Source organism: Panthera tigris, chromosome A2 (assembly GCF_018350195.1).
Source record: "Panthera tigris isolate Pti1 chromosome A2, P.tigris_Pti1_mat1.1, whole genome shotgun sequence".
NCBI lineage: Eukaryota > Metazoa > Chordata > Mammalia > Carnivora > Felidae > Panthera > Panthera tigris.
The window spans coordinates 78,881,621-78,906,522 of record NC_056661.1 but is presented as its reverse complement, the minus strand read 5'-3'; the positions used below and the strand labels follow the sequence as shown (position 1 = coordinate 78,906,522).

The 24,902-nt window shown below is 38.5% G+C and overlaps 2 protein-coding genes and 1 pseudogene across 7 annotated transcripts in view; 2 read left to right on the top strand and 1 right to left on the bottom strand.

Moving 5' to 3' along the window:
• Positions 1-2,009: 2,009 nt before the first annotated feature.
• LOC122236337 lies at positions 2,010-3,352 on the bottom strand. Its single transcript, XM_042977202.1, has 3 exons — positions 3,045-3,352; positions 2,816-2,955; positions 2,010-2,510 (listed from the first exon to the last, which is right to left on the bottom strand). Exons 1-3 carry the CDS (start codon positions 3,350-3,352, stop codon positions 2,176-2,178), a joined length of 783 nt encoding a protein of 260 aa, XP_042833136.1. The 3' UTR covers positions 2,010-2,175.
• The window catches only part of KMT2E (lysine methyltransferase 2E (inactive)), a 99,537-nt gene continuing 77,623 nt past the window's right edge, over positions 2,989-24,902 (top strand). For 2 of the 6 annotated variants that reach the window (XM_042964729.1, XM_007083935.3), the window contains exon 1: positions 2,989-3,357. The gene's annotated coding sequence lies outside the window, so the exon portion shown is untranslated. Of the gene's footprint in view, positions 3,358-11,745; positions 11,837-13,367; positions 13,437-17,555; positions 17,890-24,902 lie in introns of those variants that run through there. The other 4 variants (XM_042964708.1, XM_042964713.1, XM_042964735.1 and 1 more) reach the window with 4 other exon arrangements.
• On the top strand, positions 8,732-8,857 carry LOC122236862 (annotated as a pseudogene).

Below are 24,902 nucleotides of genomic sequence, written 5' to 3'. Positions count from 1 at the left end.
TCCTTATTAAGGCAGAGTGAAGCTAGGAAGACCACGAAACCTTACAATCTGACTTCATATTCCGTCCCTCTTTCCTAAGTCAAAATAAAAATTGCTATGACAGTAAGGGAGATATAACTTACACATGACAAGTAAATCCTCGAAGATATTCAGTTCTTATAGACAGAAGGCCCATTTTATATTCACAATGGACATGACACACACTTTGAACTCTAAAATCTTTCTTCTTCTATATTAACAGTTTAATTAGAGTTTTTAGTTCATTCATATTGGTAATTCACTGAAAAAGAAAACCACAGAAACCAGTAAGGGTTTAAGTATAAACAAATGAATTAAAAATTCAATCTTGTTTTCAAACTATCAAGTCCACAACTAACACTAAAGATGGTAACATAACCTGGACCCCAGATTAAAACCCATCTTTTCAGGTTCAGCAAACATTTCCTCTTAGCACCAGATGTGTTCTGTCAAAAAGCAAGCCAGGTTTCAGTGCAAATGTCTTTGTTGTGTAACTCCCAGCTCAACACCACCCGAGGGGAGAAGCCTTTTAAATCTTGACTAGTTTAGTTGATGGCTACAATGCTTGTTTGGCCAACTGGGAATTATCAAAAACAAAAATAGTCTTTCTTACTGAGTCTACCAATATAGACCTTAAGAACTCTTGAACTAAAGACCTTCAACCAACAAGGTTTCGGAAACTAAAGTTCATACTTCCAGAAAAGTGATTAAAGATGTAGGCTTCATAACGGTGCAGGCTTCTTAATGAGTAACATTTACCGAAAGTGAATTCATGTTTTATTTTTAAAAACCATAGTTAAGAGGGCGTCAGAAAGACGAAAGTACTGAAAACATCCTTACAACTTCATACAGATCACAACACTATCGCTTTTATTGTTATTACTGATCATGCCTAAATTTAGAAAGAAAAGCAAATCCGCTAAAATTACACATTCTTGTAGAATACACAGATAAGGAGGATACGAGAACAGAGTACACAGGAAAGGAACAGAAAGCCTGAAAAAGGTCCTCAAAATTCAGATGGCAAATTCCCTGTAACTTCGGAGATTTTAAGTGTTCCTGGGTGTTTACACCTTTTACCTTTGCTTCCAAATTTAGGAAACATTTTTCTACTAGGATCTGAGAAATTTTACGTCTTCTCAAAAAATAACTGATACCGCTTGTCGTCGTGGGCCAGGAGCTAGTCTGTCCCCTCTTTACTCAGTCCAGAGGCCCTCAGGGACTCATAGTAGATTCCCACATTAGGAACCTGCCACCTTACGTAAGTACTTTGCAAGGAGAGAGGTAGATAAGAAAATAGGGCACCAAACCTTCTCCTCCACCAACAGCCGTCACACCCAAAAGGAGTGTCCCTCCAGGGGCTTTCCCCTGGGAGCCGCAACTGTAAGCCGTATGGGGGAGGGGAAGCGCTCTCAAACAGTCATCTCTTCCTCTTCAGGCCGCCAACGCCGACCGCACCACAGTCTCCTCCGCCCAAGCCCTTTCCCCTCCCCCGCCCCAGCCTGGGTCGGAGCCAAACCCCACAGGAATGCAGCCCGGTCACATGCGCTGCGGCGGCGGTGGACGTGCCTCTCCCCCCGCGCCCCAAGGAGACCCAGCGCCATCTTGCCCTGACGCAGTTACAAAAGTCATGAGAGAAATGGTGTCTCCTCGTCCGCGCCAGCGCCCCAAGGTTTCGCAGGGGCCGAGCCGGGGCCCTCACCTCGCGCAGGGACAGGAGAAAATACTCAGGGAAGAGCCTTGAGATTCTCTTCGCCACTGCTTGGGTTCCATACCGGCCGCGGCAGCAACGATCACCATCGTCACTTCTCCCTCTCTGCCTTTGCAACAGCCTCCCCCGACGGCTCTGGCCCCACCCGCTGCTGCAGCATGAGGTCATCGCTAGCCAATCACTACTAGCCCGACAGGACACATCAGGCACTGATTGGCCGCATGGACCGCCTCTGCCTCTCCCCACTCCGCTTACCAAGCGCTCCGGGTCTCTGCGGAGCAAGAAGACGGAAACCGCCATTTCAGGGAAAGACCCCGAAAACAAGAACCGGAATCACAATGTTATTTTAGTGGGGAAACCCTTGTTTTATTCTTTGGCCTCCCCCTTTTTTCTTCGAGATAACCGTCTCTCTGTCCCTCCCTCGTTTAATCACCGCCACATAAAGGTTAACTCCTCCCCACCCCGCACATTGTCCCGCCGGCGGGGAAATCCTTCCCCGGGGCCAAGAGAAGTAGGAGGCAGCGACGGCAACTGCACCGACGGCAACGGCAGCTTTTTACCCCGATACACGGTGGCAGGGAAGCGGCGCTGACGGTGGCTGTATTTTTCCTGCTGCTTCTCCCCCCGACCTCTTCCGTTTCTCGCTCCTCCATCGAGACGGCGCTGGACGCTCCAGCTCCGCTTTTATCCGGTGCCCGGAGTCTGCGCACTAGAGCCTCCTCAGCCCCTAGTGGGCGTCGAGTGACACCCAAAACGAGTTCACCCAGCGCTGGAGGCCAGACTGGGGAGGGGGAGGGGAAGGGGAAGACGGAGACTGAGGTTGTTTGGGGAGTGGGAGAAAGTGCATCGCTTTCGGAGGGTGATGGGCGGGGGGGGGGGGGGAAGGGGTGGGGAGTCGTTCCCAGGGCCTACAGTCTTAATCCTTCCACCCAGTAGTGGCGTGCCCATGCTCGCCGATATCCAGACTTGAGGGCTACTCAGGGAAAAGGGATAAAGAACCAATCCCATCAAATATCGAAACTATCCCAAACCTTCTGTGAATTGTTGAATGCATCTGTTCTGAAAAAAGACGGAGACTCTGCCCACCTTTCTGCCTCCAGTTGCCTGTCTTCAAGCCTCTGTGCCAAGAGGCAACAGCGGGCGGCAGCCCACAAGCAAAATGGCGGCAGGCAGCTTCGTCCCCTCCCCCTCTGCCCCTGCGGAGCGGGGCGGGCGGGCCCCGTGCACTTGCCGCCGCCGCCGCCGCCGCCGCCGTCGCCGCCGCCGCGGCCGCCGCCGCCGTCGCCGCCATTTTCCCAGAGCGAGAGGCAGTGACACTGAGCGGGCGCAGGGGGCCGAGTCGGAGACCGTGCCTGAGTTCGGGAGCGGCAACAGAGGGGGCATAGACACTCTGAGCAGCCTTGCCGTCGCCTCTGCGTTCCTGTTGACTATCTGGGTGCCCCCTCCCCTACTCCTTGATTGCTGGTGAAGAGGCTGCGCGCTGCTGTTTGGGGAGGGGGTGTGTGGAGCCGGGTCCTGTGTCCGCAGTGGCTGCTGTCGGGGGGTCGTCTGTTCGCGGAGGTGTGGAGAGACTCCTTGGGGGTCGAGCAGATAACGGGGTTCGGGTGTCTGTTGTGTGAACATCGCAGGTCAGTGCTTGTCGTCTCCTTGGGAGTTCTTGGGGTTTGCGGGGTGGAGGGACGCGTGTTTCAAGAGGGAGGGGGCTTTCTCATTTTTATCCTTCCGGGGGGTGTTGGGGGGAGTCGACGCTGACTCTCAGGTGTCTGGGCTGGGGCAAGACGTTGCTTGGTTGAATCGAATTTATCCTTTCTCTTCCCTGTCCCTGGAAAGGGAGCATTATGGCGGGTTTTAGGGTTGGGGAAAGGGGAAACTGGCAGTTAAACCCCCTTGAGAGTGGGAGTTAGGGAGGGGGCGCACTCCTCATTGGCAGCGGGTTAAGGCCGCTTGGGTGAGGAGGGAGGCTTGTGACTGTTAGCAGGGTTTGTGTCGAAGTGGTCCCAGGAGCTGCCAGCTCTCCGTTTCCTCGACCGCATCTTGTTCAGGTGCTCAGAAGCCGTATAGGCCCCATTTTCTTCTCCCATTTCTTGGCTGGCAGTCTCTGGTATAATTTTCAGGTAAATACGAAGGGGGTTAAAAGGACGCTCTGGGTCTCTATCTCCCTTTGTGGGAGAACGAGACAGCTCCTCATCCTCTCCGGGAGAGGGTAAACCCGCCCCTGAGGTGGTCACCCCAGTACCCAGCCTTCTCAGTCTCCTCCCCCACTCCTCTTGCATTATCGCCGTCCTTTACTGTACCGGAGGCTTAGAATCCACAATATGGCACATTTCAGAAAAGCTTATTTTGACCAAGGGATTGGCACAAACACTGTGGCAGCAGATACAGAAGAGAAACAAACGGCTCACTGTGCTAAACGGGGGAGGGGGAGAGAAAAAACAATCCGGAGTGCTCTCTTCCACTGGCCTCAGTTCCGTAGAGATCCGTTCTTGCTAAAGTCTGTCTTAAGAATGATAATTTAAAGTCGAAGAGAAATCGCTAGAGTTCGCTTTGGAGTAAATCCCGGGTTGGTTTTTTTTGTTTTTTGTTTTTTGGGGTTTTTTGCCTATTTCCCCCCCTTTTAGAGATGTGAATAACGTAAGGTGTTGGAGTTCTGGAGACCTTGGAGAGAATTAAGTGAGGTGCATTCAACTCTAGGCTGGAGACATCAATACCTAATTGGAAAATAGTCCCGTTTTTTCCCTTATTTTCCGAGATGGGAAGTAAAAAGTGAAATTTCCCTCTTTTGTCCTTTACAGATTCTAAAAATGGCGGCCCCAGGCTGATGTTGTGGTAATCTAATCAGCTCGGGTCCTCCACACCCCATGCAGTGCGTTTGTCTGCAGCATATTACAGGCTTATTATGTTTACATGAAAAGACTGTGCTGCTTTTCTTTCCCGAATAGTTTACAAAAATGTGTTGATTTTACTGCAAATTACAACGCTGTGTTTTAGTTGATTAATTTTGTTGGTTTTTCCTGAGAGGCAAATGAAATGACACCACTTTCAAAAAAAATAATAAAAAACACTCAGGTAGCCTTAGAAATTTGAGTAGTGAGGATAGGTGCACTTAAATATTCAAAAAAAAATTACTTGGGACAAATATTAGTTTCTGCTCGTTTAATCCGAGTGTCTTTTATTCGCTGTGCTAAAGTAAGTTAAATGTTGAATAAGTGTGTAAGTGCAACATTTTGTGTGAGTAGATGTTTTAATTTAGAGTGTAATGTTTCCCATCCAACACTTGACCAATTTTATGAATTTTGGTTTTTGTACTCTTTCAGATTAATTTTTAGGGAGCTGTACAAACAAGCCTAAACCTGTTACTTCACTGGGTGTGGAGATGCTTGTTCTTCTCACTATTATATTTTGCATCCATGTTTCTCATATATTTAAGCATTCCTTATGCATTTTCTAAGTTTGTATATTTCACGAAGCTCCATGCTTTGCTGCCTTTTAAAATTGTTTTATAGCATGCAATCATAATTATGTAAGTAAAAAAGTAAGGCTTTAGTTCTTGATACCCCGCCCTGTACCCATTTACCTATTATGGGATGTGGAACTTAGTCTGTTTTAATAGACTAAATAAAAGCCATACCATAATATAGAGTCTTGAATCCATTTTATGCTAATTTCAGTATCTTATAGATGGAGGCAGAAAATTGAATGGTGTTACTTAACAATATTTTTAAAAGTGGGAATGATTAGAATTTATTTTTGGAGTGGAAGGGTGATCTTTTTGGCCTGGACTCAGCAGCGAGATATCAGTGGGCCATTAATGGCATTTAATGACCATTCTGATGTGGAATAACTGAAAGATGAGTAGTTATTGAAATCTAGTAGTTCTTGAAAAGGTTGGAGGGTACACACCCTTTCATGATTCTTTTATTCCACAGTAAATTCTGCTCCAATATTTACAACGGAATAAGGGAATCATGAAGTTCGTATATGAACTAGTTGTCTGTTGTACAAAATAATTGTAGCAATCACTGCCTTAGTTTCTTCATGGAAGACAGTGTACAACTGTACTTAGAATCTTTGGGATATTTTAGTATGAAATGAAATGTTGGTGGGTAGTGGGAGAGTTTATGTAGGGATTTGGGGTCAATACTCATTTGTATGTGCTCTGATCGTATAAGTCTAGATCCATAACTGCTGGGTAAGGATTGTGCATTTATTTTATGGACTACGTAGTTACAATCTGTGGTTCAGAAGGTTGGTACTTTAAACTTGCTATCTATGGTAGGAAATCAGTATACTCTTAAGGAAATTTAGTTTATGTAGCCATGGAAAGGAACACTGTATACACCCATTGTTTTTTCTTGATAGTGACCTTGATCAGCTCTAGACACACAAAGCATTTGGACTTATTTGGCTTCAAATAAACAATACCAAGTTAGAAATTATAAGAAAAGCTGCCTTGACTCTATTAGCTTTCTTCATACTAGCCTGCTTCATTGCTTTGTATTTTGTTTCTTTTGATATATTTTTTGAATGTATTGTACTCTTTTAAATAGTTACTTTATAAATAACATGGCTATAAGTGTTTGGTTTTTGTTAATGTGTATGTACCCCATTGACCATCTGTGTTTTAAATTAGAAATTGTAGGCGCAATTTTTTTTTAAAAAGGTTAAGTGTAATTTTTTCTGAGTGAGTTTTGAAACATTCGGTCTCTTGAGGGAAAACTAGTCAAATAGTCTTTGTTCTTAGAGTAGCTAAAGTTGAGGGATTAGGTGTTTGTCTGTTTAAGTGGATTTGTAGAAAATCATAATGTAATTGGTGAGCAAATTTTATTTTTAGAGACTGTAGTTTGATCATACTTCCCTTTTGTTGTCAGTGTAAGTTATAGGATCCCTTTGATCTCAGTTTAAGTTAGAACCTTTACAGGGCTCCTGTATTTCCCTTCAACTCTTAAGATTTCTGATAACTCCCTCACAATTTTGCCTTGTTTGTCTTAGAGCTTCCAGCTGGAGAATTTTTCCATGTATATACTAAAGCAAGCTCTAGGACTTCTTGGATCTAAAATGAGGAAGTGAGGGGAAGAGCCAATTAATAAGTTAGGAGAAATTCTTCCTTTAACACATAACCTTAGTGGTCTTAGTGAAAGTCTAACTTCTTAAATTGGCTTTTTATTTCTAAGAATAATGTACCCATTTCATGCATCAAACTCTTAAACGTATGGTTTTATTTTTAAAAGTGTGTTATGTAAATCCTAACAGCTCTGCATTTCTGGAAGTTACTGCTAGGACTTTAATGTGTACTGTCATTGTGTGTTTAAAATGGAGAAAACCAAAAGGACTTTGAAGAGCTATCACAAACTGCTAAAGAAATGTTAGTATGTAATTTTTACAAAAGATGCTGTTTATTTTTTTTTAAATATTTTAGTAATGTGTAATTAGCTTTTATCTCCAAAGGATTTATTCACAATAGAGAGTAGGTGCTCAATTATTTTTTGAGTTTAAAGCTTTCATTTGAGCAAACACATCTCAAATATTCAGGGTGATCAGGGACTTTTCTTTGTTACATGTTAGGAAAAGCGTTTAATACTTGTATTCAGGGAGACTTGTTAATATTGACTATAGAATTATTTTTATTTTGTGGTAAAATTTTTTTTATATTGGTTGGCAAAATAACAAGGATACTATTTTAGGTGCTGCTGTATAAATGTTAGCTTTTAGGCTGGTTTGAAATTGGAGTGGCTCACAACTTTTTACTGTCTCTTGTAATGTACAAATGTTGGGAAGAGACTTATTTTTTTTTAATATTAAAAGGATAGTATATATTACCTAAAAACTTACTTAATGTGGAAGAGCAATATTTATGGTTGAAAATAGTTTTTTAGTGCACCAAATTTGAGGTAACCATATTTAACTAAAAATCTTGCTATTGCCATTAAACAGTATTTTACAGACAGGTAGGAATTAACCAAAAGAATTTTTTTGTTGTTATTGTGAGCATTTGTGATCAGTTCTACATAAAAAGTCAAAATGATGATGACTCAGGTTAACTTAATTAGATGTTGTTTGTATCTTTAAGAATATGAGAAGTATTTATTAACCGTTAGTAAATAGGATGCTTTTTACTTAAGTGAGAGTCAAGAAAATAGGTGGGTCTTATATTTCACTTGATAAATATTTTCACTTAATATGAAATCAGTTTTTTTTTCCTCAGAGGGGTCATAAATCAAATTTTATTTTTAAGACAGTTTGGGAAAGCTATTTTTATATTGTTAGGTGAATTTTACAACTTTATTGCAAAATCTGATTTGATTATTTACAAAAACTAGTTGAGCTGTTTGGGATCTTGAACTTTTCAATGCAACAGGTCAGTCAGAATTCTTTTTTGATGTGTTCAATTAAGATGCCATTGAAAACAGACATTATGACTTTTAATGCATAAATAGTATGTAATAATTCAATGAGTAATCAAGTCCATGTCTATTATTTTTAGTTAAAATATTTATTTTTGCATTTTAAAATTGTTTCACATGTGAAATTTGGATTTAAGACAGGACCTGAGAAACAAAATGATTTATGCAGCTTTCTTTGTTCTAGTTTTACAGTTGGAGAAGACAGAGAATTTTCTAGCAACTCTTAGATGTTTGCTTAGAGTTAATCCAAAGGAATAAACATCTTGGTCCTGAAGTTTATTATTGAGAAAGAACATTAAGTAATCACACCTGTGTTATAGCTAACTTGGTTGCATTTAAGGTCTGAGCCTGTGGCATAAAATTAAGTAATAGAACAGTGGGATTGAGGTAGTTTTGGTTTGTGGTACTCATAACATAAAGTTCAAGTTCACATAATTATATTATGTAACATTTTATCTGAGACGAGAAAAATTTTTATTAATTTTTAAATCTATTTTGGCTTTTGTTTTCAAAAGGTATTTAAAACATAATTTTTATTTAAAGACTTTTAACTGAATTTACCATAAATTATTTTAAACTTATTTAAGTTAAGTAAGTTTTTAGCTTTGCACAGTGGCAGTATTGTAGCCAGTGAGGTTTATCTGAGGCATGATTATTGCTAATTGAGTTAAGTAAATTTAAAGATTAAATCTTTTCCCATTTGTCTTACTGGTCTAACAATCATGTAAAGCCTAGTATCAGTGGTTTTTAGCAAAAAGTGAGGAATGTGGTGAAAAGAATTAGCTATTATCACTTAGGATGTTGTCGGAAAATAGTTTTGTTTTTTCAAAATTTTACGTATTAGGACACTGTATATGAGAAAGATACACTTTCCTAATATTTTTTCTTATTTCACCGACTAATAATGAAATATAATAGTTTCTAATTTTGATTTCACAGAGAGACCTCTTAAATTCCTCTTGTCCTGCTTTATATGTCATTCAAAGAAAGACAAGTTTCAGGAATTTGAAAACCCATTTTCTCTTTAAAGATGTTGCAAAGGATGGGAAGATTCTTGATGTGACTGATTTGAATGGTTGGGACTCTGCTTCATTAGCTGTAAATTGATGGGGGTCTGAGGTTGGTCTGATACATAGTAGCTCTTCTTGAGAAAATAAGATTGTTCCTTTTGAATTATTTGCTTTTCTGCTGCTTCTCTTTAAATGAATCTGTGTAATTGGCTGAATTGACAGCCTTATTACATCTTTACCATTAAGCCCCCAGCAAAACCATATTTTTCAAGCACAGACAAAAGATGAATTTAAGTAGCTGCTATTTCCCTTGTACTGTTTATTTCTACTCCTTAAAAGCCTGCTGTTTCAGGGTTTGTTTGGATGCAGGGTACAGAAATCACCTCCAACCAGCTTAAGTAAAAGATTTGTTATAAGACTATAGGGAAATCTTAGAGAACTTTTTTGAAGAAAAGTACCGTTGGACCTCACAGGAATTGGCAAGGTGTCAGTGAGCCACTGTGCTCCATCTTGAGCCCTTTAATTAGCTGTGACTGGTTAAGGAGATGGTGGTAGGGTGGGTATTTGTGGTGTGGGGGAATTTGCTTGGATGGAGAGTAAGAGACGGACATCTAATTCATCGTGGAACAATTGCCTTTTTTCAGGGATGTTCAAATGTACTCGAGAGGGCCTCTATAACTAAATAATTAGTATCAAATTGATGATTCCACTTTTTAATTTAATTTATTTTAAATGTATTTTTTTTAATGTTTATTTTTGAGAGAGAGAGAGAAGGGGGAGGGCCAGAGAGAGGGAGACAGAGGATCCCAAGTGGCTCCGTGCTGACAGCAGAGAGCCCAGTGCGAGGCTTGAACTCACTAGCTGTGAGAGCACGGCCTGAGCCGAAGTTGGACGCTCACCTGTCTGAGCCACTCAGGCACCCCCTCCACTTTTTAATTTTAAAAATACAAGTATTATATATAAATATATGCATGTGTTTTGAGGAATACTCCCAATACCAGTTTAATTTTTTATTTTATTAAAACGATTCTTTAATATTTAATTTAATTGAGAGCAAGAGAGCAGGGGAGGGCAGAGAGAGAGGGAGACACAGAATCTAAAGCAGGCTCCAGGCTCTGATCTGTCAGCACAGAGCCCGATGTGCGGCTTGAACTCAGAACCATGAGATCGTGACCTGAGCTGAAGTCGGACGCCTAACCGACTGAGCCACCCAGGCGCCCCTTAATTTTTTATTTTAAAGTAATTTCAGGCTTACAGAAGTTACATGAATACTACAAAACTTCTTATACCCTTTATTCACATCCCCTGATTTTTAACATTTTGTCACCTTTGCTTTATTATTCTCTCTATGCATGTAAAAAAAAATTCTTAACTAGAGTAGATTGCATATAAGATGCTGTCTTATACTTAAATATGCATTTTTAAAAATCAAGCATCTTTTCTTAGGTAACCAGAGTGGTTAAACTTAGGAAGTTTGGCATTGATATAATTCTTTTTATCTAGTCTGTTGTCCATATTCCGTTTTCATCAGTTGTCCCAATTATGTCCTTGATTAGCACTTTTTTTTCTGGTGCAGTCGCCAATTCAGGATCACGGATTGCATTTAGTTCTCCGATCTCTTTGTCTTTCATGACATTGGCAAGCTAGCTATTTATACAGTGCCCCTCAATTGGGTTTATCTAAGGTTTCTTCATGATTAGATTCAGGTTTTGCATTTTTGGCTGGAATACTAGATAAGCAGTATGTGTTAAGGTGTTTAGTAGTTTTTCCATTGTATAGTTACTGTTTCTCATTTTGCCTTTATTAAGTAATTTGTGGGAAGATATTTTGAGATTGTGTAAATATTCTGGTCCCTGTCATACTTTCTTAGATTTAGTGTCTATAGGTGATTCTTGCTTAAATAAGTTTTTACTTTGCGTCTGTATATACACCGAAGTTCTTAGCAGTGATTTGTGACTGAGTAATTGGAATTGTGGGAGTTTTCTTTTCTCTTCTGATTTTTCTGAGACATATGGATAGCTTTTGTAATCAAAAACAGATGAAAAAAATTGAAGGAAAGTGTAGATAATTTGGATAGTATCAGATATTATTCTTGCACAGTTTTCTACATAAATGTGGGTTTAAAATAGCTTTCTGAATGCTGATCTAATTTGAAATTCAGAATATAGAAAATAAGTGCTTAGGTTGTTAAATTATTTTTAAAAAATTATGACGTTCCAATTCCTTATTTAGCTTTTAGAATTATTGCTAAATGAGCTTTGAATTACAGTTATGTTTAGGTTTATGATTTGCTACTAATGCTAGCACTTTGATTTCTAAGACTGAAAATACATATTTTAATTATGGTGTTACTCCCCTTCCTCCATTAAAAAAAAAATCCTTGAAGTAATTCTTTTGAAGAAAAGTATTTTTTTTCTGAAATTGAGATAAGTTCTTTTTGTTTTAACATACATGCAAGTTTGATGTTTTATTTATTTATTTTTTAAATATTTATTTTTGAAAGAGAGAATGCACACCTGCGTGAGCCGGGGAGGGCCAGAGAGAGAGGGCCAGAGGATCCCAAGCGGCTCTGTGCTGACAGTGCAGAGCCTGATTCACGGCTCTAACTCAGGAACCTTGAGATCATGACTTGAGCCAAAGTTGGACACTCAACCGGCTGAGCCACCCAGGCGTCCCCAAGTTTGCTCTTTAAAAAGGTTAGTGAGATGGTACACTTTAACAAAGCAGAGCCTCAAACATCTATAACTCTTAGGACAAAGTGGTACGTGATTTTGGAATAAATACAATACTCATTCTGGAAAAGTTCAGAAGGACAAGAAAGGGACAAGAAACAGGAAAAACACTGATTCAAACTTTAATTACATTATAGTGATACTTTTATCAGTTTTGTATAGTGATAGCAAGATATTCATAGTGAACTTGGATGAATTTGAATATTTTACTGATGTGAATGAAAATTACTAATTTGATTGGAAATTTTCAGAGAGAATGGGAGAAGAAAATTTGAGACTTGTGAATACTTGTAGAGTGGAGATTATATCTTTTAAAACTTAAAATTTCAGGGCACATGGGTGACTTCGTCAGTTAAGTGTCCAACTTTGGCTCAGGTCATGATCTCACAGTCTGTGAGTTTGAGCCCCACGTCAGGCTCTGTGCCAACAGCTCAGAGCCTGGAGCCTGCTTCAGATTCTGTGTCTCCTTCTCTCTCTGTCCCTACCCCACTCCCACTCTGTCTCTCTGAAGAATAAAATAAAAACATAAAAAAAAATTTCCTTGGGAGAAAATTAAGGTAATCATATTTCAAATAAGGAGGATTAATAAGATGATATAGTTGATTCTTAGTATTTTGCAGGTGCTTAATTAATTTAAAACTCATTTGAATCAACTGTATCTATCTGTGTCTTAAGAGAATGAAAGTTCAGTTTGTAAAACTACCAAATCTTACCCATTATCTTAACAAAGTACAGGGTGAAAGGTGCAAAAGCAAATCCTATGATAAACAGGATTTTCTTTTAGGCCACAACCCCCATCCTGGACATGTAAAATAGCACCCTATTAAAGTTAAAATGTTTTTTTTTCTTAGAGTTTATTCACTTATTTTTGACAGAGGGAGAGAGAATCCCAAGCAGGCTTAAATGCCAGGCTTGAACTCACAAATCATGAAATAATGACCTGAGCTAAAATCAAGAGTCAGACACTTAACTGACTGAGCTACCCAGACGTACCCTATTGACTGAAGTTAAGAAACCAGAGTTAGAATTGATTGGTGAGATCTTTTAGTGAGCTATTTTTCATTGTGGCCCAGGGACCCCATGTGTTATTTATGTAGAGTGCTTATTAAACATTCTTGGGCCCAATTCCAGACCTACTTAATTACATCTAGTGGAGCCATGAATTTGCATTTTAGTTACTAGTCTCAGAAATTTTTATACTGTTCTAGTTCTTTCCTTTTATTTTACAACTAGACCAAATCCCAGGGAGGTTAAATAATTTTCTCTAGGTCATATAGTTAGATAGTGGTTGATCAAGGATTGAAATTTAGGTCATGATTCTTGATGCTTTAAACTTTTCCAAGAAACCATGCTGACTGCCCTCTTGAGAAGCCAGGCCACTATTTTTAGGTTCTCTGAATGAGGGAATACTTGTCTTTGTGCAATGTCATGTGACAGACTCTATATGTTTAGTGTTTCTGTACATGCTAATTCAAGATGATCTGTTGGTTTCCAGAACCCACGAGTTATTTGGATAAGAGTCTTGGATTGGAATTGTAGCAGTACAAATTGTGATCAAGTTACGGTGAGCCTTGAATGCCATGATAAAAGATTATGGCCTTTATGGGGAAGTTGCTGAAAAATTTGCTTTGGGGAGTGACATACTGGGACATGCTTATTTATCCCCTCCAATTCTTAAGATCATGCAAGTGTTATATGCTTATTAAAAGAGCTCAAACAATACTTCTTTAGAGGCAATATTGCACAGGGCTTAAGAGTAGATACTAGAACTACAATCAAACCAGGTTGTATTGCCTAGTGACCTGGGCAAGTTAGTTATCTTTTAGTGCATTAGTTGATCTGCAAAATTGAGGTAACAGTAGAGCTTATCTTATACAGTCGTTTTGAGAATTCAGTGTTAATATGTGTACAATTCTTAGTAGGCTCTCCAGCTGTTTGTGTTGTAGTTGTTTCTTGAAAAAACAGAACCATCCCTAGTGTCTCTTATATGCTGAGGTGATCACTATTTATAGCTTATATATTTTTCCTAAAGTGTTTTACATAGATACAGTAGAAAATTCTTACCTTCATTTAAAATATGTTTTTTAAAAAATTAATGTTTTATTTATGTATTTATTTATTTTTGAGAGAAAAAGAGGCAGAGAGAGAGATACAGAATCCAAAGCAGGCTTCAGGCTCTGAGCTGTCAGTACAGAGCCCGATGCGGGGCACGAACTCACAAACTGTGAAATCGTGACCTGAGTCAAAGTTGGATGTGTAACCCACTGAGCCACCCAAGTACCCTTCATTTAAAAAATATTAATGCTGGGGGTGCCTGGGTGGCTCAGTCAGTTACACGTCCGACTTCAGCTCAGGTCTTGTGGTTCATGAGTTCCAGCCCTGCATTGGGCTCTGTGCTGATAGCTCAGAGCATGGAGCCTGCTTCCAATTCTGTGTGTGTCTCTCTCTCTGGCCCTCTCCCTTGCTTGCACTCTGTCTCTCCCAAAGATAAGTAAACATTAAAAAAATACTTAAAAAATATTAATGCCAATTGAATGTTGAATGATGTAACCTTTGTGCTGCCTCCACTTGTTGAGTTCAGTGCTCATAAAAGTCATATGTTTGTTTCCAAATTGGCTAATCCTATTGTACTTGTATTGTGTTTATATTATTAGGTATAATTAAACCATTGATAAATGAATGTGAAAAGAGAGTTGTATTTTTTTTTAAGTTTATTTATTTTGAGAGAGTGAGAGCGCGCCCGCATGCGTAATCAGAGAGGGGCAAAGAGAAAGGAGAGAGAATCCCAGGCAGGCTCCCTTTATCACGAAGCCTGACAGAGGCTCACTTCCACAAACCGTGAGATCTTGACCTCAGCTGATATCAAGAGTCTGAACCTTAACTGACTGAGCCACCAGGCATCCCTGAGAATTGATGCAAACTAAGTTAATTACTTTGGAAAACTTGTTAAAGATACATTAATTGTCAAAGAAAGTTGTTAGGTGTGGGTAAGGTAACTAAAATAATACAAATCCAAATCTAGAAGGAGATCTGCATTCTCATTGCTCCACAGGTGTCTAAGTAATTTGTTACCTTGAAATAATCTAAAACCAAAAATTATAGACAATGCATTATAGATAGGGTTTATACAATAATGAGAACCCAAAATTCCAATTAGCAGAGCCATGTTCGGAGAGAACATTTGGGCTTGACATTAAAATATTGATGAATTATATTTTAAATTAAAAAGTTCAGTGTTTATAAGGTATATGTAACTTTTAAATGGTTCTCCAGGTTAATTGGCTTTGATGAACTAACCAATTTTGAGTTACGGTTTTATATATATATATAAATCCAGATTTTTTTTTTCAGTCCAAAAGGAGATGAATCTTACTGTATTCTCGAGCATTTTTTTTTTTTTTTCCATTTAGTATCTTAGAAATCTAAAAATGCTCTTTCATGCTGACATCTTGATTTCAGACTCTGGCCTCTAGAATTGTTTGTGGTCATGTGTTGCAGCATCCTTAGGAAACTAATACTCCCCTCAATTCCAGTTACTCTCAGTGAAGCCCACTGCTAGACAACACACACACACACACCACGCACACACATACATACAAAAGAAAAAGAATTAAAATGCTGTTTCAGAGTCTGATTGTGCTTTGTCTACTTGGGTTTGTAGGATTCTGCCTAGATGAAATGACAGATTTTGCATGTCCATGGAATTGAACAGATTCATTGATGTATCAAGATCCAATAACCTTTATTATCTTGTGAGATTTAAATTCTACTCTTCTTTAGGACTCTTCTAACTGTTAATATTGTAAACTAGATTCATTCAGTAGTAAATAGTTGAATGCCCTCTATGTGAAAGCATTAGGGTGCTACTGATTTTGGCTTGCTGATCTTGCACATATTTCCTGAGGGAAGTAACTGATTGTGTTGGCTAATAACTCTGGGATCAGTTTGTGTGGTTTTCAAACTTTAGCTTGCAATAGTTTGGTATATTGTTAATGTGGTTGCTGTATGTTAGTAATAACTTATTAATTATACACTAATGTAATAACTTTTTGATTTTTGAATTCCAAGTAAAAACTGGCAGATCTTATGGACACAGTATTGTGCCAAAAGACACAAGTTCTTTTATTGTGTAATTACTTTGAGAATATCTGAGAAACTAATATTTATCATTTAAATTTAATCTAGAGTGATGGTGGAGATTTAAAAAGAGATTCTGCTGGTATAGCCTGTAAGTTCACTTATAGGAAGTTTAAAGTTTATGCTTCTTGCCTCCTAAATTTAATGGCTCATTAAGGATTTGGAGAAAAGTATTTCTAGTTCAGTCCCCAACTTCACACAGCAATTTCTTTGTATACAAATGACTTTTATAAGGGTGGCCAATCAGCTCAGTACATGTTAATTATTATTTTTTTTTACCTATGTGTATACATAATGTTTTCTATCTGTAAAGACGGAAAGGTCTTTAAAAGTAATTTGGAAAGGGAACGTGGATGTAGCCTGTCTCATAGCAAATGTACTGGTTAGTAGTAGTACCTGCATCTACCAACTTCATTCTTGACATTTTATTTTTCCCTTTATTGTACAATTTTTCAGTGATTATATGCCTGTTCAAGACAAGCTACTTTAAAAGATCGTCTTGAACAAGACGTGTAATAAGTTAATGAAGTTTGTGTATCTGAGTAATTTTCCTAATGGAGGCTTAGATCTACTAATTCTGTATTTTATTCTTGAGAGTAAGATGTTTTTTCCCTAAGCTTCAACTCTCTACTTGTTATGCACTTGTCCTTTCATTTCTAGTTTTTTGTTTTTATTTTTCTATTTACATTAATGTATGAAGAGGAAGAACTTGATCGTTGAATTCTGTAAGTCTTGGGATTAAAAGGACTCTGGCAAATGCTGCAAAAATAAGTGGTTTAAACATGGAAAGTATTTTTTCTTATTCATTTTGCTAGTCTTTTGCAGATTTATAGGCTAATACTTAGAAATTAAAGTGCTCTTGTTTTAGACTTAAGGTTTTTATAGTAAATATTTTAAACATGTGGAATAGAAGATATCTTTTCAGGTATTTACAATAGTAGAGCTGTTTTTTCACTATTTTAGTGGCCTTAGTGGTCAACAGTTTTATGACTGTGGTTGATTAAATTATCATTGGATTGAGTAGTATGAACTTCATGCTTTTAATTCTAAAGAGGGAAGGCACGAACATACCAACTCTGCAAGGTAGAATTTTACCCATTTTTCATGAGAGGCCTAGAGAGACTGACGGTCACATAAGCTAAAGAGGGACTGATCAAGAATTTGAATTCAGATCATTTGAAAAAAATCATCATACCGTTCTATTGATCCTTATAAAGGAATAATTTTTGGCTCAGTAATGAGGATACACAAATCGTTATCAAAGGCAGTTATTTAAAACTACTCTAAGATACCTTTGATTACATTAATTGCCCTAGCTCAATAAAAGGACTTTAAGGGCAGGGATGCCTGGGTGGCTCAGTGGGTTCAGTGTCTGACTTTGGCTCAGGTCATGATCTCATAGTTCATGAGTTTGAGCCCCACATTGTGCTCTATGCTGAAAGCTTGGAGCCTGGAGCCTGCCTCCCTCTCTCTGTGTCCCTCCCCTGCTCACACTCTGTCTCTCTCTCTCTCCCTCAAAATAAATAAACATTAAAAAAAGGGGGGGGGGTGCTTAAGGCCAACTTAATTTTGTTCACTGCTCATTCCCTAGCACATAGAGCAGTATCCAGAACATAGTATATGCTCAATAAATATGTTGAGTGGATGAATTTGAGTTTATTACATTTAAAATGACAGAATAGTCCTAATCTGGAGGATAAGTGCTTAAAAATACACAAGATTTCTTCCATTGTTTGGAGACAAGAAATTCAGAACTTGATGGTGATACGCTGGAAGGGTTGTTGATTATTGGAAATTATTCAGATGATGGAGATGATGGTGGGGGCCTTGGAAACTGAGGAAGAATGAATCTGAAACACTGAGGAGACACAAAAGGCAAGGTGAGCAGATATAATAGGAGACTAGAAAAAAGAAGGATTAAATAGGGAGCTGGGAGAATGGGGTACTGACAAGAAATGGAGTGGAAAGCGTGTGGAAAAGATTCAGTTTGAAAGTTTTAATTTTTGCAATGATGGCAGATATTTAAATGGATACACATCCTATAGGTGGCTGGGAATAGGAAATCAAACAGGAATGAATGGTAAAATCTGAGATTGATGGAGATGAATAATGGGGAGGGTTGAGCCTTGAGGGACAGCCACATTTTAAAAATAATAACAGAAAGAAGCAATTATTAAAAATAAAGTTTCAGAAGAAAATCAATAATGTTCTTCTGTGGCACATTTTTTGTTTTGTTTTAAGATGTGTTCCTGTTCATCTAAAATGGGAGAAGGGGATTAAATGTGTTAGGGTGAGGAAAATTTGATATAATCAGGAATAATTTAGGTGGTGTTGTCACCACATTCTAGGCTTTGAGAGCTAAAATATAAATATCTCATTTCTTGGTAGGGTGAAGTAGATGATCCAGTTTTGGAAACTAAATGTCTAATAGCTATTTCAAAATAATAGGTCGAAATGTAAACCAGTACTTTAAAAAAGTTAAGTAATACAGGGGCACCTGGGTGGTTCAGTCGGTTGGGCATCCAACTTCGGACCAGGTCATGATCTCACGGTTTGTGGGTTCGAGCCCTGCGTCGGGCTCTATGCTGACAGCTCAGAGCCTGGAGCCTGCTTTGAATTCTGTGTGTCCCTCTCTCTCTGCCCCTTCCCTACTCACGCTCTGTCTCTCTCTGTCTCTCACAAATAAACATTGAAAAAAAATTTTTTTAAAAAGCAAGTAATGCGTTCTTTGGGAGGTTAACAAGGGAAGAGATTAGCATGGGACAAATTTTATGGCTCAAATAGTTTTTTGAGTTCAGCTAGTTAAATTTTTGTTTATTGAGAAAACAGTCCTCAGGAGGTTGATCTGCTAGAGACCTCAAAGCTAGTTTTGTATCACAGAAGTCTAAGTTGTGAAGTTGAGAATGCTTCAAGGAAGCATGAATACTTAAATGATCCCTGAAGGTTTAATCAGATTTTTGTTGGGTGGAATGGTTATATGTAAAGGAAAATTACTTTAGAAATTTTGAAGGGGAATGAGCAAAGATAACGCCAGCAATAGAAAAATACTGGCATAATCAGAGGATTTATATATTGGAATATTAGTGTGGAGCAAAGTAACCTGATAATGTCAAGATTAGGAATTTAATTGGAGTTACTGTGAGCTACTATTCTTTTTTTGAAGAGGGCAAGACTAGGAGACTTGTGGGCTTTGAAGTATAATCTGTTCAGAGTTTAAGCAGTTCTAGAATAAAGGGCTGGAGCAAATGCCTTTTTAAAAAATAAGACATCTAGGCCACATCTTAGACCTATTAAATCAGAATCTCTGGGGGTAAGGCCTAGGAATCCATAATTTTCAACTACTAACCCCCAGGTATATGAAAAGTAGCAGTTGGTGAGTTTATGTTTGAGAACGATTGGTTTAAAGGTCAAGTTAGAATAGGGAGAGAGACCACTTAGAAAATTATTCTGACAGCCCAAGTCTGAGATAATAAAATGTAGACAGTAGAGACAGAAGGATTTGTTTGAATCCTATTAATTAGCTTTGCTGCACATTGTTTTTAGATAGGGGAAGAAGAGAGGACTCACGTTCTCTAGTCTGAAATAAATGATTCAAAATAGTGATAGAAAGAATAATTAATTCTGGAGGGGACGTTGTTTTACTTGAGACTGGAATGAAGAATGAGAGAATAAAATTATTGCCAACTTTGATTGTTTCAGTCAAAAATTATGCCCTTACCTAATGGCATACTTATTTCAAGGCTGAAAAAGCAAGAATGAACCAGCCCAATAGTCTGTATGGGTTGACTAAAAGATAAATGCAGGGTTTTTTGTTGTTTTTGTTTGATTTTTTAATTATAACAGACTCTAACACTACTTTTTGGGAGCATATTTTTCCTTTTCTGCTTTAGGCAGATAGAGTGTACCAATCAAGTAAGTTTTTCATGTCACATGATGAGTCTGTAAGTATTTTCTTTTAGCCAGTGATTTTTGAACTATTCTCCAGGAAGCCTTAGGCTTGTCATGTGGTAGGTGGGAGGATGTTCAGGCAGGGCCATTTCCGTGCCACCCTCTTTAACTATAGACATAGCAAATATGAGGTACAAATGCCTACTATATCTTTTAGCAGACGTTACTGATTACTTGAGGCCTTCTCCTGTTGTATTTGGCTGTGGCCTCCTTAACACAGTACTTCAAGTTGATATCAGCAATCGGAGAAAGCATAGTAGATTAAAGCTAATTTTCATTTTGGAATCAAAATACATGCTTAGATTATGGTTTAAGAGTTCATTTGTGGGGCGCCAGGGTGACTCAGTGGGTTGAGTGTCAGACTCTTGATTTCAGCTCAGGTCATGATCCCGGGGTCGTGGGATCAAGCCCTGCTTCAGGTTCCGTGCTGAGCATGGAGCCTGCTTAGGATTCTCTGTCTGTCTGTCTGTCTCTCTCTCCCCACCACACCTCTTTCTCTTCCTCCCTTTGCCCCCCCTCCCATGCGTGTGCTCACCCTTTCACTCGCTCTAAAAAAAATAAATAAAAGATTTCATTCATAAGAAAATTTCTGTCAATACTCAAAAAAACAGGTTTGAAGGCCACAATTTTAATGTAATTTTTTCAAATTAAATTTTAAGTTTTGAAGTAAGATTTACATGCATTTCTAAGAAATAATACAGAGAAATTCTTTTTCCTTTATCCAGTTTCCCTTAATTGTAACGTCTTGTAAAACTGTAGTACAGTGTCAAAACCAGAATATTGACATTGATACAATCTATCTATTTTGTCCAGCTTTCCCTAATTCTACTCCTGTGTGTGTGTGTGTGTGTGTGTTTAGTTTTCTGTATTTTTATTACATTTGTAAGGTTCCTGTATCTACTACCAGAGTTAAGATATAGAGCATTTCCATCTCCACAAGGTTCCCTGGACCTTACAAACACACTGATCTGTTCTCTATTTCTATAATATGTCATTCAAGACTCTTACATAAATGTAATTATACAGTATGTGATCTTTTTGGAATTGGATTTTTTATTTCACTCAACATAATGTCCTTAATATTCATTGGAGTTGTTGCATCTATCAGTAGTTCTTTAGGGGTGCCTGGGTGGTTCAGTCAGTTAAGCATCTGACTCTTGCTTTCGGCTCACATCATGATCTCCGTGTCATGAGATTGAGCCCTACGTTGGGCTCCATGATAAGTATGGAGCTTGCTTGGGATTCTCTTTCTCCTTCTCTCTCTGACCCTCCCCTGCTTGCGCTCTCTCTCTCTCTATCTCTCAAAATAAGTAAACATTTTAATAAAAAAAATAGTTCCTTTCAAAATATGTAAACATTTGAATAAAATAATTCCTTTATATTGCTAAGTAGTGTTCCATTTAATGTCATTTTCCCATTTGGTAGCTACCACATAGAACATGCCACTTCAGGGACACCTGGGTGACTCAGTCAGTTAAGTGTCCGACTTTGGCTCAGGTCATGATCTCATGCTTTGTGGGTTTGAGGCCTGCATCAGGCTGTCTGCTGTCAGCCCGGAGCCTGCTTTGGATCCTCTCTCTTTCTTTCTCTGTGTCCCTACCCTGGTTGCTCTTGCTCTCTCAAAAGTAAAACTTAAAAACAAACAAACAAACAAACAAAACAGGCAGCTTCTGAGTTTAACTTTTAAATTTGTAGAACATGTTGTCTTTCATTGTCTTTTGTGAACTTCCCTGATTCTGTTTTCTCCTAATATCTCACTCCTCAACTACATTGAGGACTACTGGGAGCACAGTTTAAAAATTACTAATGTAGATAGCAATTTTTTTTTTTTAACAGAAGGAAGTTTTAGAATCCATGAAGTATGTGGTATTACGCTTTACAGGTATTATGCTTCACACGTGATATTTTACATTCACACATGTGATATTACTGCTTTTGTACTTAAAAGTAAGCTTTTGAGGAATTTAGAAAGATGTGATTATTAGGTTTGAAGATTCTTTGTCTTCTGTGCTTGTATATTGAGCAGTATATTCTAAGGTACGTAGTTGTGGGCCATATGGCAAATAGAAAGTGGAAATAGGTAACTATTTTAGAAGGAAGTTGCTTTTATTCTATTCTCAGATGTGAATAAAGACTAACCTCATTCTAAGAATAGGTTTGTATGTATAGGAAACAGAAATTGTGTGTTTATGCCCAGAGACTCTAGTCTACCCTGTCAACTCTATTATCAGTCACTGAATTGCTATTTTATTTATTTTTTTAATTTGCAAACCACATACCTTTTTTTTTTTTAACTTTTTATTTATTTTGAGAGGGAGAGAGCCAGGGGAGGGGCAGAGAGAGAGAATCTCAAGCAGGCTCAATCCCACAAACCATTGAAATCATGACCTGAGCTGAAATCAAGAGTTGGACGCTTCACCAATTGAGCCATCGAGGCACCCCCTGAATTGCTATTTTAAAACACCACACTTGGAGCACCCGTGGCTTGGTTAGTTAAATGTTTGACTTCAGCTGACGTTATGATCTTGGGGTTCATGGGTTCGAGCCCCACATTGGGCTCTGCGCTGACAGTGTAGAGCCTGCTTGGGATTCTCTCTCTCTCTCTCTCTCTCTCTCTCTCTCTCTCTGTCTCTGTCTCTGTCTCTGTCTCTGTCTCTGTCTCTCTGCCCCTACTCCACTCACACTTTTTCTCTCTCTCTCAAAATAAGGAAAGTTTAAAAAAGCCACATTTTACTAGATTTTATACTGTAGTTTGGTGATCTCTAACACTTCAGGGAATTACAAATAACTATTCAAAAATGTGTGGGGCATTAAAAAACTGATAGTATTGAACTTAATTCTTTTAACTTGTGGATGCTTTGGCATGGTAAAGGAGATTGAATGTACCAATACTTCTGTTGGTTGCAGAATTGATGTTTAAAAGTTTTCCCAAAACCCTGGTAGAAGGAAAGTTATCCCATTATATAATGCCAGACAATTCACTATATTCATACATGTATTTTTAAATTTAATGGACTTCATCTTTTAGAGAAATTTCAGGTTCACTTCAAAGATGAAAGGAATGTATAGATTTCCCACATGTCTCCTCCCCACACAAGCACAACCTTCATCATCATCAGTGTTTCTCATTATTATGGTACATTTATAACATTCAATGAACCAGCATTGAAACATCATTATCCGGGCACCTGAGTGACTCTGTTAGTTAAACATCTGACTCTTCCGCTCAGGTCATGATCTTATGATTCAATGGTTCGAGCTCCTGCATTGGGCTCTGCACTGGCAGTGCGGAGCCTGCTTGGGATTCTCTCTCTACCTCTCCCTGATTCATGCTCTCTCTCTCTCTCTCAAAATAAATAAATGAACTTATTAAAAAAACAGAAAAGAAATATCATTATCATCCAAAGTGTATAGTTTACATTGGGGTTCACTCTGTCTTCGTGTATTTTTTTAAAAAGGTTATTCTTGACACTTTAATACTTTGATTCCAATGTCGCATTACTAGTGAGCTAAAAGATAATGTAAACTGAGTTGTAAGCCAGTATGAAGTTCCAAAAAATACTGGCGGATTTGGGAAGGTACCTTAATCTTGACCCTGAAGGGATGAGGTGGTGCTCATTGGATAATATCACAAGGATTGCCATTGATTTGTTAAAGTCTTTTATTCAGAGCCAATTTCTGTTGTGACGAAAATTCTGTAAAAAGAATTTCAGGTCCAGCTTACCTATTGATTTTCACCATTACTGTGCACACAGATTTTTAGTTTAAGAAAATAATTGAAACTGTGTTTGGAGTTTATAATAAAGAGGTTTGTTGTTTTTTTGTTTTTTTTTTTAAGTGAAACTACTTCTATCAGATTCTCTGAAATTGAAGTCCAATACAGAAGTATCCTCTCAACCTTTCTTGGCAAGAATGGATTTTAGAAAAGATCATAGATTCTATTTTTTTTTTCATTCAGATCGTATTTATTGAGCACCTACAGTGCATGACAAAAGTGCATTTTATTTTTTATTTTTTTTCTAGTAAACTCTTCCTCCAATCTGGAGCTCAAAGTGTGAGATTAAGAGTCTCGTGTTTCACTGACTGAGCCAGGCAGGCACCCAGATCAGAAATTCTTTTAAAAAAAATTTTTTTTAACATTTATTTATTTTTGAGACACAGAGCATGAACAGGGGAGGGTCAGAGAAAGGGAGACACAGAATCTGAAACAGGCTCCAGGCTCTGAGCTGTCAGCACAGAGCCCAACGCGGGGCTTGAACCCATGGACCGCGAAATCATGACCTGAGCTGAAGTCGGACGCTTAACCGACTGAGCCACCCAGGCGCCCCAGAAATTCTTTTTTTTTTTATTTTATTTTTTTTTATTATTAAAGTTTATTTATTTTTGAGAGAGAGAAAAAGAGGGAGAGCATGAGCAGGGGAGGGGCAGAGAGAGAGGGAGAGAATCCCAAGCAGGCTCTGTACTGTCAGCACAGAACCCAATGGGGGGGTTCAGTCTCACCAACCTGTGAGATCATGACCTGAGCCAAGATCAAGCGTTGGACATGTTTAACCAACTGAGCCACCCAAGCTCCCCCCCATCAAAAATTCTTAAATTACTTGAATTGTACAAGTATATAGTTGAGAGCTGTTCTCCAGTACTGATCTTTTAGGGACTTTTTATCTGGTCACCATAGCTAACACTAACTGAGTGCCACACACAATTCCTTGAAACAATTCAGGAAAACATGTTCTGTGATTATTCTTTTTTACAGATGAGGAGCTAAGGCTTCAAGAGAATAAGTAACCATTATTAGTTAAGTGGCAGAATGTGAAATCTGAAGCACTGTTACTTTGATACTGAATTTAGTTGTAACAGTTGGTTGGAATTGTTGTACTCAACAGGATCCAGTGAAACTCCATGAAACTCTTACAGAACCAGAAAATACACTTCTCGAAATATAGGT

Coding starts and splice junctions, on each gene's coding strand:
- LOC122236337 (XM_042977202.1), bottom strand. CDS start 3,352: ATGTTCACACAACAGACACCCGAACCCCGTTATCTGCTCGACCCCCAA. Junction 2,956..3,044: donor GCCCCCTGCGCCCGCTCAGT/GTCACTGCCTCT, acceptor GGCGGCGGCAAG/TGCACGGGGCCCGCCCGCCC. Junction 2,511..2,815: donor AGGCAACTGGAGGCAGAAAG/GTGGGCAGAGTC, acceptor CCCCCTCCCCAG/TCTGGCCTCCAGCGCTGGGT.